Here is a 14,025-nt window from a genome sequence, read left to right on the forward strand (position 1 = left end):
AAAAGGCTCTTCGTCCGCACGCAAAAGGCAGGAACTTCGGACCTCAAGGCTCTTTGCAAATGACCAGTGCCTGCAGTATGTTGACAATATTCGATTTACATCAGCAGCTTCCTTCTCTGCTGTGCATGGCCAATCATTCTCCATTGCGCCTGAGGATCGACCTACTGTTCTCTTCTCTTGAGACGTGGAAATTGAAAACTCGTTCATCTATTTTACAGGCAAAACCTCTAGGCTTCCCTCTGATATGCGGGAGATAGCAGTTACATGGCCTTTGTTCACTTGTTTCTGTCACTGAGATTCTCTAGCTTCGGCGTACTGAGACAAGCAAGCTGCTGGCTTCATATTCCTTTGGTTCTACTACACGACGACATACTCATCTAAATACCCAGGTACGCACTTTGGTGCTTAGACATCTGGCAGCCATGTCGTCCTCGTCCGAGACATCCCCTCTGCTCGAACGATCTAGCAGCCCTGAGATCGATCATCTACCAGACCCCAACGGTGTCAACGGTGTCGAGGAAGATCGTGTTCCTATCTTTCTCCGAACAGCACATTCACCATGGCCATATCTGATGCAGAATGTACTTTGCTACATTCGGGGATTGCTTGTCTTGCTGCTCACAGGAGCAAGTTGCATTGTATTGTATCACAAGCTTCACATTCGCACTCATCACAGGGACGAACAAGATGAGTACAATCATTCGCTTCTGCAAAGTCTTTTCCAGTTCTCCAGCATCACCCTCTTCATGATGACTCTTTATCAGTGCATGGTGTTCGGCTGGACGTTTATGCACTTTCACTACCCCAACGGTGGCCAGGGCTACTCCGGTATCAAGGCCAAGCTTCTGAATGCTGCAGCACCCCCGGAGCAACGACCGAACTCGCCCAAAAGTCTGTTCTTCAGTCTCTTTTTTACCATTTCGCATGTTGCTGCTTTCATGAACACGTTCATATACGTGACTGTCTTGGCACCATATGGTCACGGGATTGGGAAAAATGAGAAGCAGTCCGAGGGCTCCTCCCCTGGTGACAAAGATAAGCCAGGCAACGGCAATAATGGAAATAGTAAGCAGTCTACCGCATTATTGTTATACACCATTAGTTCAGAGTCATTGACATGTGTTATTCTCGACTAGATGATGGTCACAGGGTCATTGTGATCGACGACAACATGCTCAGGAATCTTGCCTTGATTTCCCTGTTCGTTCTACCTTCGGTGGTCGCCTTACTCGAGATTCTCTTCCTCAACAGCATCAAACCACAAATCGTAGGTTCTGTCGGCAGATATCCCAACAATCCCTTGTGCATGTGACTAAGGAAGTGTCCACAGCCACTCTCGACTCACATCCAGGCCGTAAATCTGTTCGCGATGGTTTACCTCGTTTGGGCATATATTGGAATGTCTATTACCGGCCATGATCCTTTCTTAGTCTTCGACCCACCGAGGCTGGCATCCAACACCGTGTTAGCGGTCTCTAGTTTTGCTGGTCTTGCTTCTGGCAGTATGTATTCCTGAAAATGCCAGGTTTATAGAGTTTGCTGACATCTCTCTTGTTTACGGTGCAGTGTTCTCAGTCATGCATGCCCTCATCAGCTTCCGCGAGGCAATCATCAAGAAGCTTCGATACTAGGCCAGGCCAAACTTGTCGTCAACAAAGACTCGCTGCATTCCCCGTCTGCCAAGCTTTTGCAGAACTATAGCTAACCGCGAACCCGAGAGAGAGTGTGTGTGTGTGCGTGCGTGTGGAGTTGTTGACAGAACATTGGTGAGATAAGGTTGGGCACGTCAACACAATCATTTGAATTGACAAGACTGCAATGAGTTGAACACATGACACATGGAAACTCAGATTGGTGTTGTACTGTTGTTGTTTTTAGATTACTGTCTGCCCAAGCATAATTTGAGGTACGTGGTGGGCGGTCAGAAGACTATGACGCACTTGGCTTGCAAGACAACAGAACATGTCTATGATATCAAGTCAAACCCACAAATTCGAAGATAAGCAGTTGTAAACCATGAGAGAACGAAGGGAAGGAAACCCGATTGAATGTACTTCTAAACTAAATTAGTTTGGTGCAATCACATATTTACCTTGGACGAAGTGCGTGGACTGTATTTGTTAACTGTTCAGTAATTGATGGCAAACCTGTTTCTACAAGACCTTTACACTGCCACTGCAACTATTTACATAGGTGACAGTGGGACGTGGGCAACAAGATACGAAACTCCATGTATCGAGAACCCCGCAATTGGTGAGTGCTGTTCGTCATGGAAACTTCCCATGACGAGGCGGTCAAGCAGCTTCATTTCGATTGCTTTCAGGCACCATCGAATTTGTCACAATTCAATTCAGGCTTGCGGGTTCTAGGCATGATGCCAAGCCTGCGAGGTACCAAGGTGAGCCGGAGATGAGGCAGCAAATCAGTCTTGTACACGATAGAGACTCACGCTGCCATTTGTAAGCGTGTTGCGGTGAGGCCAAGACTCGGATAACTGACCGAAAAAAAAAACTGGACAAGTGAAGGTACTTGAGTGTAGGTACCGAGGTACCTATCAACGTCGAAAACTACTGTGAGGTACCTTGGGTCTAGTTTGCTGCCCGACGGAGGCCTCTCTGGTTAACGTTCTGTAGCGGCACTCACTAACTTTACTTCTCCAGAAGATAGATGGCGGGGCAATGGAAAGTCACTCGAAAGCAGCGACTGTGGTGATGAACGTTGTTAGAGATTTCGCGATCCAGACCGTCGGAAAAGAAACCCGTTCGGCGCGGGAGATGGTCGTTGACATCGGCATGAATTGAAAACAACGGTTCAAGCGGCTTGGCTCGATTGGCGACTTTGTCGGGCAGGGACAAGGGCGACTGGAGGGCTTGGATGGATCCTTGAATGTGATTGATGCTCCGACCCCCCACACAACGTCAGTACCACCAATAGGGCGCCTATCGCAAACAAAGTTCCTAGGCATCCAATCGGCCAAGCCCAAAAACCCCGCGAAGCAATAAATACAGCCCCTGCCCCCAACTTCGCCTTCCCGATTTCCCTCTTCCCTCCTTACACGCAAAAACCACACGGGCTGCCAAGGTTATAGGATATCTCAGCCATTCGTTCAAGTTCCCCTCTGACGATAATCCTCCACGGGCCCCAGTCAATCTTTCTTTTTTTGTGCGTCACACTCACTCATTTGTTTTGCCTCTTCAGGCCTCTTTCTCCTTGATATTCTGTTTTCGCTCGTTTCGTCGCTCTCTACAATAAAAACACGATATTAGTCGATCAATCGAACCGCGACAGGGGATTTCCCCCCATCGACTCGTTTTGATCTACCGATTCGCCCCATCTCGTTCGACACGAGCTTCGAATACTGATTCAACCCGGTTACAACCTAGATTCCGATCAAATACAAACTTTACCTCGCAGATATTCCCGCGACGCTCTTCAGGATGTTCAAGCGCTCTTTCCGGTCCAAAGACGCCGGAGCCAGCGGCGGCATGGACACGCAACATCGCGTGGACAAGTCGTCGAGGTTGACGAGGAAAGGAGGTGCCGGTGGCGGTGGTTCGAGCTCAGGACGAGACCAACAGAAGCTGTCGAAACTACAAAGGTCGTTCTCAACCAAGAAAGAGGAACCTGCGCGCGCTAGCGCCAAGTCCCTCGCCCCCTCACCCATCGTCACGCTAGCCGTGGGCGAGGAAGGACGACTCTTTGCGGCGCACGAGGATGTCCTCAGCCAGAGCCCTTTCTTCGAGGAGCTTTGCAGAGGTCAGTACCTTGAGGCGCAGAGCAAAAGAATTTCTTTACCGGAGGAGGAGCCGGAAGTGTTTTCCGGCGTGCTGGAGTACCTCTACAAGGGCGACTACTATCCGCGCTTGCTTCACAACAAGCACCGAAACTCTTGGGAACTCGAGGACTCCAACGCAACAACATCACGCCGAACCACACCGCAAACTTCCCCCAACCCCAACGAAAACAACCGAGGTGGCCGCGCGAGCGGCGGTGGCAACAGCTACCAACCAGTCGAGGCGACCGTCTACGTGGCCGGCGAAGGACAACACGTGCTGCGCGACACGGCCATATACTGCGCGGCAGGGCGGTACGGGCTTGAGGAGCTCCAGCGGTTGGCTCTGCGCAAGCAGGGCCTCCAGTCCGGCATCGACGTCGGCACCATACTCAGGTCAGCCCGGTACTGCTACGCGCACACGCCCGACTCGGACAGCCGCCTGCGCGCCCACTACCTTGCGCTCATCATCCGATGCAGGCGCACTTTCAAACGGAGCGGCACCATGCAGGCCGAGATGGAGCGCGGTGGAGAGGGCTCCAAGATGTTTTTTGACCTGTTTGTCGCCATGTGCAACCACCTCGACGAGGTCATCGAGGACGGCAACGCCGGATCCCCGAGGCTGATCTGAAAGGGTTTGCTTGACTGATTCCCGTCCAGTTTCCTGCGGAGATGGGCGGAATCGGCGTGGTCTGGCCAAATCAGGTCCTGCGGGACTTTTCCCTTGGCGTTTGAACCGATTCCAGGAACACACCTGGGACATAGCAGCAGATTGAGAAGCGAGCTTTGCGTTTACGGGACAACCGAGGATTTTTTGAGCCTAGGTTCTGGTCAGTTTCGCCTCGGGCGATCCCTCCCCCAATCTTGGTTTGTTTGGGCGTTCTTTGGCGTTTCTCTCCTTGTTTTGCTTTTTTGCTTTGTTTCCTTACTCGCTTGCAGCTCCCCCAAAAGTATGGTTCATCAGATTGGAAACACCATTTGGGAGATGCCTTTGTTTTTGCTGCAATTTATTGCCACAAGGACATTTCAAAAGTCATTCTTCACTTCTTCAAATCGAGGTTGGCCGACCCAGTCATTTTCACGATGAACCATTCAGAAAGGGGGGGGGGGGGTGAGAGGGGAAACATAACATGGGCAATTAATCGAGGGAGGTGTGTCAAGCAACAGAACCCCGTCCGACCAGACAGGTACGGATCAAAACACCCAGCCCTGGTGATCCTGTCGGAAATTACCCCTAGCCCATTACCCCCTCTACCTTCTTGGATGGCTTTCTTTTTCTTGATCTCTTGTCCTGCGTGCATTTTCTTGTTTTTTTTTGCTGTTCCGCCTAATGATACCCCGTTGTGGATTTTTCATTCCTGACTTTGCTAGTACGCTTCTTCTCTACGCCTGTTCAGTTTTTGGGTGTTTGTTTTCCAGTTCAGGTTTGGGAGAGGAGAGTCGAGAGCGAGGGTTGACGGATGCTTTTATCCTGGAGCAACTTTTTTGGAGCTCTTCTTGTCTTGCGACAACACATGCCCGGCGTGTTCAACCATCTTGATCACCCCAAACAACAAAAACAAAACAAAACAAAAAAAAATCCCAACGACCAAAGACCAAAAAAAAGTACAAGCACATTTGGCGTTGCTTTGTTTTTTCTTTCTCGACGGCGTCTGCTGGTTAAGGATACTCTTCTCTTTATTTGGTTTCTACTCTTCGCCCCTCTCTCAGAGAGAGAGGGCTGGAACGACGAGATTGACAACAAACTCCACTCGAGGGGACTTTCGGTGATGAGGAAGGAAAACGGGATGAGAGGATGAGAGGATGGAATAATGGGAATGGTAGTGATCCCTGGGGATCCCCGTCAAGAATACCAGTCTCCCAAGTCTTCTCAATAAGAAAATAACGACATACCTACTTTTGTCTCCTTTCCGCACCCATCGAAAATCCCAAAAACAAATCACCACTCTTTCTGTACCAATTCCCTTTGTCAAAACCATTGGAAGGAGGAAGCAGATTGTGAGAAGGAAGGAAGGAGCAAATGGGAAGAGCTGACCTTTTTGTTGGAGATGACGGGGAAGATCCAGGGGCTTTCCTTATTTTCGCATGGAGCTGCCTAGCGCGGGCATAATTTTTCTCGACTTCATTTGACATGACGATTTGATGAGACTTACGATAGATTGCGATAGAGCTGCTCATCAGACGGGCTTGTATTCCCCCTTACCATCCCTAGAGGGTGTGTAGGGGGAGAAACATGACAACGCCCCGCGCGAGGTTCTTTGATGCCCTCCGCTTGAAGGGTTTTGAGGTAATGGGAGATTCGGCCACCTCACCAAATTGTGCCAAGAATGGATATGCGTGACCAAAGCGGTATTTTTACAAGGTATGATATAATATAGGCTCACCTTGGGTGTCTTATTGCTCCTTTTGATTTCAGTCCATACCAACCCCTCTCTTTGTCCGTGGGGCGGCAAACCGTCCCGCAGCTCCGTGATCCGAAGTCTTCCCAGAGTTCACCCGAGAAGAGTGGGACGCCCTATTCCCCTTTAAGGAAACTCCGCCATCTAGAGGCAGCTAGACTCCTCCCTACCTGGATGAATACGCACCATGAAGATGATGCGGGTTTCGAGGCATGCAGGATGGAATCGTGTTCTTGTTTTTATGGCGTTTCCATTACAATATTCAATTTGATTTGGCGTGACTGCGCAACGTGGCATTATTCTCGCGATCAATTGATGGGCTTTGGGGCCTCAAGGGTGCCGGTGGGTTACTGAATACTACCAAGTATTTGACATACCCCGCAGTTGCAAAAGGGTGGATGGACTGTATGAACGAACGATCAAGCCTGGATACGGGCGAGCAAGTGCGCCTATACGGCTATTTGTCTATCGTCTGAAGGGTATAAAGATGCAGGCGCGGGCCCATCCTCATTTTGTTTTTCTTTTCTTGCCTTGTTCCAAATATCAAACATGCTATCATTTCTCTCAAGGTCAATTCTCATTGTAGCATTCGCAAACGTTCTTGTGCTTTGCAGTGCAAACCCCCACTCACATCAAAGATACTCAATCATGAGCTCATTCAACATCAAGGCGGCGCCTGGCACCGACATCTGGCGCAAACCGCCCACCACGGACGTTTACAACGGTAAGATGCAACGATTTCCCCTTTTTGTCATGTCCTGTTCTTGCAGCCATCAAAAATAAAAGACAAAATCAAGGGGTTTTTCATTCATGACTAACAAAAATCCTCTTGTCTCTCATTTGAACAGCCCCGACCCATGCACCCGCCGGCACCAAAACCACCGCCCCGCTCTCCAAGTTCAAGTCGGCGCAGGTGAGCTTCACCTTTAAGCCGACGGAGCAGTACGACCAGGGCGGCGTCGTGCTGTCCTTCACCCCGCCGGAGGGCCAGGGGAACAGCACCTCGCCCAAGAAGTGGGTCAAGTCGGGCGTGGAGATGCTGAACGGCACGCCGCTGCTGGGCACGGTGGCGACCGACAGGTGGGCCGACTGGTCGATCAGCCCTGTGGCCTTGAAGCCAGACGGCAAGACGGTGGACGCGACGATATTCCTGCAAAAGGAGGGCGACGAGAACGGCGTCAGCCTTTGGGTTTACGGCGTCGGAGCCGACGGCGTCAAGAAGACGCTCAGGGAGATCTGCTGGGTCTTTGCCGATGATATGAAGGACTGGGAGCTCAAGGTCGAGGCCTATGCTGCCAGGCCGAAGGGGTCGACGGAGGAGTTGGATGTGGAGTTTGGTGGCTTGGAGGTCACGTGGAGCGAGTGATTTGAGTCGGTGTTTTGACTGGATTCACGGTGTAACTTGTGTTGTGAAATAAGATTGTGTTGGTGGCATGCCGACTTTGGCGACAGTCAATTGTGGAAGATGTGACAGTTTGACGGATAGCAGTGGCACCTCAACCTTTCTTATTGCGCCAGGGTTGGGGTTGCGGGAAGTACAGACAGGACCATTTCGTAGGGAGGATTGACTAGGTGGTCAGATCCACTCTTGAGGAACGACTCGGTCCCTTGCCCCACTATTTTGGGGACAGCCTAGCCTTAGCAGAAACAGCTATGTGTACCTTTAATTATTCTTCAACACCAAAGCCAAATCGTCAAGAACACATCGCCCATTGTCACCGCAACACCCACGCGCCTGCTCTTATTCTTCCTCTCCACCAGGAACCCGATCACTGCGATACTGCGCGACTGCGAATTTTACCTTCTTTTGGCCCGCCTACCGCGTCACCAGCCATGTTGTCCTCATTAGGGAACCCGAGGCAAGCGGCCACGCAGCTGCTCAACTTTGCCCTGATTCTGTCGACAGCATTCATGGTACGCGACATTTTTCATACAAAAGCAATAGGCTCTGGTCTCAACTTCATGCGCGCATGAAAAAGACTTCAAGCCGATCCCGATCTTGGAAGCTCTCCAGGGCGCGCTTCAAGCGCCGTATAACAAGGGAAACGGGGCTGACAAAACAAACGATGCAGATGTGGAAGGGCCTCTCTGTCGCGACAGACTCCCCTTCGCCAATCGTCGTGGTCCTCTCGGGGTCCATGGAGCCTGCTTTCCAGCGTGGTGATTTACTCTTCCTCTGGAACAGGAATATAGTTCAAGAGACGGACGTGGGCGAGATTGTGGTCTACAACGTCAAGGGCAAGGACATACCGATTGTGCACAGGATCGTGAGGAAGTTTGGCGCAGGGTGAGTGCTCTTTCTTCCTTGATATAAAATTTTGCCACCCTCCCAATTGGGTCGCGACAGGATTGTAACCTTTGCCGCAACGAAATCGCTCGATGGCTGATTTTTACGAACCCGTGTCATTCGCTTCAGCCCCAAAGCCAAGCTCCTCACCAAGGGCGACAACAACGCGGCAGACGACACGGAGCTGTACGCCAAGGACCAGGACTACCTCGAGAGGAAAGACATCATTGGCAGCGTCGTGGCGTACATACCGTTTGTCGGCTACGTTACCATCATGCTTTCGGAGCACCCTTGGATGAAGACTGCGATGCTGGGAATCATGGGACTTATGGTGGTGCTACAGCGCGAATAGGTGTGGCCTGGGGAGAAAGTTACTTTTTTTGGGCTTCTTCGGAGGCCTTTTTTTCGTATCGTCTTGGTATGAAAGTTTTCCAGCTTAGCAAACATAAGAGAAAAATTGCCCGAAATGGGAAATTGTCGCCTTATTGCCTCGCTGCAGATTCGCGAAAACACCTATGGTACGACGATTTTGTGGATCAGAGGACTGGTCAATTTTGACTATCTTGCTTGGAACTGACCCTACGCAAGACACAGATGACGAAGGTTTTTCTTCTTCTCCTGTGCGACGTCTAAAATTCTATATTTGGGTGCCTAAATCAAAATGTCTTGGAACGGGGTGTTCGGTCACGAGTTGTGTTACCGTGCCCAGTTCCAGTACCGGTATACTCTGTAGCCACAGGTTGACCCTATCAAATGCAGAGCCAAGTCTGCAAGGCAAAGTTGCCCAACAAGGCGCAGCAAGCACTCTTGACCGACAGCGCAGCGGCCTGTCGGACCCGAAAGGACAGCCTTGGCAAAGCGCAAATCTCTGCGAGCTAAGCCATCCGGTCGTAACGCTGGCAAACCGTTTAACGATCCAATTGCATCAGCCACAAGAAATAGCAATCCACCTCCTGTCAGATCTCACCTTATGGGGGGGTCGGATTTCCAAACAAAGTCAACCAATCCTGAGGCGGCTATTCAGGAAATTGAGCCACCTTAAAAAAAAACCCCATCTGGCTGTGTTGTTCTTGGCGGGTGAGGTGAGATTTCGGGGCCGCTCCCTCTTCCATGTCATTTTGGTTTTGCAAATACCGATTTTGGATGTTGCCTGGGGGGAAGGCGGCGGTAAGAAACTGTAGATGGGTTGGTGTATAAGAATCCGCTATGCCCTGGCATCCACAACAATCGGTCTGGGAATCAAGCTTATTCACAGTATCAGACATATCTTCGTGATTACATTACCATTAATTAGCACTCGCAAACACATTCTCTGCATTTATTTTACCTGCCATCAGACAGACATACAGGGAGAGATACTACAATCAGTAATCGTCTTCACACCGAATCATCAGCAAGCAGCCGATAAAAATGGACAACAACGCATACAACAACGCGGGCCAGCCCATTCTTAGCAAGGTGGTTTCGAGCAAGAAATCATTCCTGTTCAAGAGTGCTATCGGCATCGCCATTATCCTTATGGATATAATCATCATTGGCGTTGCTGCCGGCAACCTGAACAGCACCAGATATGCTTTTGCTTCTTCTTATTATTACTACTACTCGCCATTCTGGACTTTTATCTTTATTATCCCGCCGGTAAGTCCTTTGGGGTTTCTACGCCCCAACCTCCTAGTCTATTCCTATAAAAATGCGACAGGGGAGAAAACAAGACGACCATAAAGACTAACAAGATATATTGTACGAAAACGAACAGGCCATTTTGTCCTTTGTTTGGCAGGTAGCCGAGTTCATCACCCTCGCGGTCCGCAAGGATCGTGGAATCCACCCGGGTGCGCACGTCGGCCTGCACCTGGTCCTCTGGCTCGGCTACATCGTCGGCGCCACGTATGCCGGCCTCGAGGTTCAGTCGCTCGACCGCTACAACAGAGAGCCGTACCGAAGCAACAGGTACTACGGATCGCGCTACAACTACGACAATGAAGATGCCGAGGTTCAAGCTGCCCTGAAGCGGGCATTCTCGTTCCAAATGGCTATTTTGGTGTTTGCGGTCATGTTGATGTGGGTCTGAATCCTTAAACGGCCTCTCCTTGTTATCAGTCGTGCGGCTTTGGAGGAAATCCCCCCCGGTGAAAAGTGGTGACCTTTGACTGACTTGTGTCGTTCTGTTCCTAGTATTGCGCACCTTACACTGTTTGTACGCGCTTGCATCGAGACGCACCGCCGCAACAAGCAGGTTCGTGGTATGTATGTCCCGGCTAAACAGTCTGAGCAGCCGTGGAGCGTCAACCAGGCGTAGAAATACCCGACTATAATTGCCTTGCCGGGCACCGAGTCTGCGTGTTCTATTCACATCCCATTGTCGAGCCAGATGGTTTAAACAGTTTTTATGCGCACATTTCTTGTATATACCTTTGTTACGCATATGCATTTGCATTTCCTTTTTTGTACATTGCGATTTTCATCAAATACCCCATACACATTCTTGCTTAGTCTAGACCACATACCTTAGCCTAGAAATCCCCCAACGCTATAATGATATACAAACAATTGTCCACTTACGTCCACCCAGGCTAGTAGAGTGTGTGAATCGACAAGACACAAACCAGACATGAAGAATAAGGCATCAAAAAAGACGTTATCAGCCCTTTCTGGCCCCTAACACTAGCTAGATTTTTACGCCTCGAAATCCATCGATATGCATGGAAAACGGGTGGAGGCGCCAATTTGCCGCTCCCCTCCAATCCTGGGGAACATGGGCGTGATGGTGGTCAATCCGGCCCGCGTGGCGTCTTGTTATCGCTGAAGGGGCACGTCGTTCAGCACACCTAGTATGTTCATGGACCCAAGACCCTTTTTTTTAGCTGAGAGTTTGTTGGTGCCGAGAGTATAGAATTTAGGGATTGACAGTTCCTGGGACCGCCCGAACGTTAAACATCGGTCTCGGCTGTTCATCCCGGGCCCCTTCGACCGTCCCATTGTTGCTCTCCCGCCCCGAGACGGTTACCTCGTATATCTTTCCACCAAGCTCGGCCTCAGCAACGGTAGCTGCTGGCCGATCATCTGAAAGGGGAAAATTTTAGCCGACCTCGCTGCAGAAATTATCAGCATTCCTCCTCGTCCTTCCGGCGCTGGCCGTCTCCTGGGCGCCCGCAACGTTAGCCATGCAGGGGAGTCTAACAGCAGCAGCATATCAGAGGATCTGATGTCGTTTTCGTCAAGGGGTAGTGGCGGCAGTCAGCTGGACGTCAAGAGGGAGAGTGGAAAAAGCGACAGAGAGACGGGGGTGATTGATTTGTGTGAGGTAAAGTCGATTGGGACAGATGGGGTCTGAGCAAGTAAGGTGGTGATTAAAGAGGAGACGGTAGTCCTTGTTTGGGATACTTGAGCTTGGAGTTATGCGTGTTATTTTGCACCTACTTGCCCTTTTTTCAGTCAGTATTGGTCAGATTTTCAAGGTGTAAACGTCATAAGCTCGGCCCGCAAAAGCGATAGTAATATTGTCAGATATATATGCATTTGCGCTAGTCAAAAAAAGGGATCACTTTCTTCGCTTTCTTGATTCTTGGCGTTATCTCCGCCAGCCGACCCGACAGCTGTGCTGCAATAGGAAATCGTCGGGGTTAAAACACCCCTTTGTATACCAAACATGCGCCTGCGAATGAAAAAGGATAAATAGTCATAAACTAACCCCATGACCTGGGATGTTGATGGGCGGGCTTTTCGTCCATCATGTTCTGACTGGATAACAAAGAGATTCCGCACTAAAACGTCAGTATTTACACATTGAAAATGGCACCCACCAACAAAGCTGCGTACCTAGAAGGTGCCAAAAAACGACCGCTTGTGGTTCGCGATGCACCATATACAAGCCCCGGACCAGACCAAATAGTCATCAAGAATTCCGCCGTCGCTCTGAACCCACTCGAGGCCTTGAAGCAGGCCCTGGGGAATCTGCTGTACGGACATGTCAAGTACCCCTTTGTGATGGGGTCTGATGTTGCTGGTATCGTAAGCGCAGCTACTTCGATCTTGCATCGTCATGTGTACCCATATATCTAATAATAATACTGACACGCATCGAAACAGGTGGTTGAGGTCGGCCCCAACGTGACGCGCCTCAAAGTCGGCGATAGGGTGATCGGGCACGCCCTTGGCATGGAGAAGCATCACAACCAGTCGTCAATGTGTGGATTCCAAATGTACACGGTTCTGCAGGAAAAAATGACCTGCCCGTTCCGCAGTCAATCCCACTCGAAAAGGCTGTAGTATTACCGTTGGGGCTGTCGACCGCCGCCTGCGGATTGTTTCAGAAGGACCAACTTGGTCTGAGACATCCCATGGTCGACCAGGCTGCTCTTGGCGGGTCTGGAAGCGACGTCCCCAGCAAGAAGGAGGTTTTGGTGGTCTGGGGCGGTTCGACCAGCGTCGGATGCAACGCGATACAGGTGAGATGATCTCAACCGTGGTCGTAGTTTGGCACAAAAAAACATAGCCAAAATCACAATTGCTGACACTCGTTCCTTGGGGCAAAAACACAGCTCGCAAAAGCAGCAGGCTACGATGTGGTCACGACCTGCTCGCCACGAAACTTTGACCTAGTAAAGTCGCTCGGCGCCACGGCGGCCTACGACTATCGGAGCAAAACGGCCGTCGAGGACATTGTGCAGCACCACTGCCGCGACAGGACGGTCGCGGGCGCCATGTCCATCGGCGACGGGGGTGCCGAGGCCTGCGTTGAGATCCTCGGCCGCAGTCAAGGCAACCGCTTCCTCTCAATGGTTAGCTACCCGAACCCGCCCGACGTCGACGCCGGGATTCCTTCTCGGATCGTCTTCATGACGCGTTGGATGGCGTCCATGACCGTCAAGGCTTGGACGAGGGGAGTCAAGTCAAAATTTGTATGGGGAGCCACGCTAGAGCAGAACGAGGTTGGTAAGATGATCTATGAGGACTTCTTGCCCTTGGCCCTCGAGCGTGGCGTGGTTGTGCCTGCGCCGGCTCCGGAGATGATTGGGGATAATTTGAAGTCAATCCAGGACGGGCTTGATAGGTTGAAATCTGGAAAAGTATCGGGGAGCAAGCTAGTCATACAGTTAGACACCGAGAATTAGTGACGAATCGAATGTGCTGTTTACTGTAGTCAAAGACGCGACGTGAAAGCAAAAAAACGGGGTTAACAGGGAGAGACATGGCGTTGGCAGTGGCCGACAAGCCACTCCAAACAGACCCCTCCTTGTTCCGGCCAGAAATAAAAGCAGGAGGTATCAGCAAGGTCAAAAAGTAAGTCGACAACTGTCTTGCATCAGCCGTGAATCGAACACGGGGCCCATCGAATGTATTCGTAGAATGGCAACGATGGATTTTACCACTAAACCACTGATGCGACCAATGGAAATGTTTGATAGCGAAGTGCGCTGGATGTGGGCTTAGGTAGCACTGAGCCGATTATTCACATTGCGAAATGGACGGTACGGATAGACGGCTAATTAATTATTACTTCGTAAATGGTCACCATGTAACGGTCAAAAAAGATCTTCATGAACACATGGCCAATGAGATCCTTT

General features: G+C 50.6%; 6 protein-coding genes and 1 non-coding gene across 7 annotated transcripts; 6 read left to right on the plus strand and 1 right to left on the minus strand.

Moving 5' to 3' along the window:
- Positions 1-422: 422 nt before the first annotated feature.
- On the plus strand, positions 423-2,212 carry MGG_00116 (uncharacterized protein; the record flags this gene model as incomplete). The annotated part of the gene is made up of 5 exons (XM_003718973.1): positions 423-581; positions 726-1,065; positions 1,137-1,267; positions 1,331-1,502; positions 1,567-2,212. 5 exons carry the CDS (start codon positions 423-425, stop codon positions 1,629-1,631), a joined length of 867 nt encoding a protein of 288 aa, XP_003719021.1. The 3' UTR covers positions 1,632-2,212.
- A 793-nt stretch (positions 2,213-3,005) lies between these two features.
- MGG_17531 (uncharacterized protein) lies at positions 3,006-6,225 on the plus strand. Its single transcript, XM_003718974.1, has one exon. It carries the CDS (start codon positions 3,438-3,440, stop codon positions 4,401-4,403), a length of 966 nt encoding a protein of 321 aa, XP_003719022.1. The 5' UTR covers positions 3,006-3,437; the 3' UTR covers positions 4,404-6,225.
- MGG_17532 (uncharacterized protein) lies at positions 6,171-7,945 on the plus strand. The gene is made up of 2 exons (XM_003718975.1): positions 6,171-6,895; positions 7,020-7,945. Exons 1-2 carry the CDS (start codon positions 6,721-6,723, stop codon positions 7,535-7,537), a joined length of 693 nt encoding a protein of 230 aa, XP_003719023.1. The 5' UTR covers positions 6,171-6,720; the 3' UTR covers positions 7,538-7,945.
- MGG_17533 (signal peptidase I) lies at positions 7,853-8,964 on the plus strand. Its single transcript, XM_003718976.1, has 3 exons — positions 7,853-8,085; positions 8,244-8,458; positions 8,588-8,964. Exons 1-3 carry the CDS (start codon positions 8,005-8,007, stop codon positions 8,808-8,810), a joined length of 519 nt encoding a protein of 172 aa, XP_003719024.1. The 5' UTR covers positions 7,853-8,004; the 3' UTR covers positions 8,811-8,964.
- A 669-nt stretch (positions 8,965-9,633) lies between these two features.
- On the plus strand, positions 9,634-11,015 carry MGG_00112 (uncharacterized protein). The gene is made up of 3 exons (XM_003718977.1): positions 9,634-10,096; positions 10,215-10,519; positions 10,634-11,015. Exons 1-3 carry the CDS (start codon positions 9,869-9,871, stop codon positions 10,755-10,757), a joined length of 657 nt encoding a protein of 218 aa, XP_003719025.1. The 5' UTR covers positions 9,634-9,868; the 3' UTR covers positions 10,758-11,015.
- Positions 11,016-12,250: 1,235 nt separating this feature from the next.
- On the plus strand, positions 12,251-13,572 carry MGG_11663 (zinc-binding oxidoreductase CipB; the record flags this gene model as incomplete). Its single annotated transcript, XM_003718978.1, has 4 exons — positions 12,251-12,469; positions 12,548-12,667; positions 12,721-12,906; positions 13,000-13,572. The coding sequence occupies 4 exons, from the start codon at positions 12,251-12,253 to the stop codon at positions 13,570-13,572; spliced, it is 1,098 nt and encodes a 365-aa protein (XP_003719026.1).
- A 187-nt stretch (positions 13,573-13,759) lies between these two features.
- MGG_20257 lies at positions 13,760-13,844 on the minus strand. The gene has a single exon. It is a non-coding gene; the product is annotated as a tRNA-Gly (tRNA).
- Positions 13,845-14,025: the final 181 nt, after the last annotated feature.

This window comes from Pyricularia oryzae, chromosome 5 (genome assembly GCF_000002495.2).
Source record: "Pyricularia oryzae 70-15 chromosome 5, whole genome shotgun sequence".
Lineage (NCBI taxonomy): Eukaryota > Fungi > Ascomycota > Sordariomycetes > Magnaporthales > Pyriculariaceae > Pyricularia > Pyricularia oryzae.

Bases quoted from the DNA above. Each gene is read 5' to 3' on its own strand.
- MGG_17532 (XM_003718975.1), top strand. From the start codon at position 6,721: ATGCTATCATTTCTCTCAAGGTCAATTCTCATTGTAGCATTCGCAAAC. The intron at 6,896-7,019 runs GTAAGATGCAAC...TCATTTGAACAG, and splicing joins CACCACGGACGTTTACAACG to CCCCGACCCATGCACCCGCC.
- MGG_17531 (XM_003718974.1), top strand. From the start codon at position 3,438: ATGTTCAAGCGCTCTTTCCGGTCCAAAGACGCCGGAGCCAGCGGCGGC.
- MGG_17533 (XM_003718976.1), top strand. From the start codon at position 8,005: ATGTTGTCCTCATTAGGGAACCCGAGGCAAGCGGCCACGCAGCTGCTC. The intron at 8,086-8,243 runs GTACGCGACATT...CAAACGATGCAG, and splicing joins TTCTGTCGACAGCATTCATG to ATGTGGAAGGGCCTCTCTGT. The intron at 8,459-8,587 runs GTGAGTGCTCTT...CATTCGCTTCAG, and splicing joins GTGAGGAAGTTTGGCGCAGG to CCCCAAAGCCAAGCTCCTCA.
- MGG_00112 (XM_003718977.1), top strand. From the start codon at position 9,869: ATGGACAACAACGCATACAACAACGCGGGCCAGCCCATTCTTAGCAAG. The intron at 10,097-10,214 runs GTAAGTCCTTTG...GAAAACGAACAG, and splicing joins TTATCTTTATTATCCCGCCG to GCCATTTTGTCCTTTGTTTG. The intron at 10,520-10,633 runs GTGGGTCTGAAT...TTCTGTTCCTAG, and splicing joins GTGTTTGCGGTCATGTTGAT to TATTGCGCACCTTACACTGT.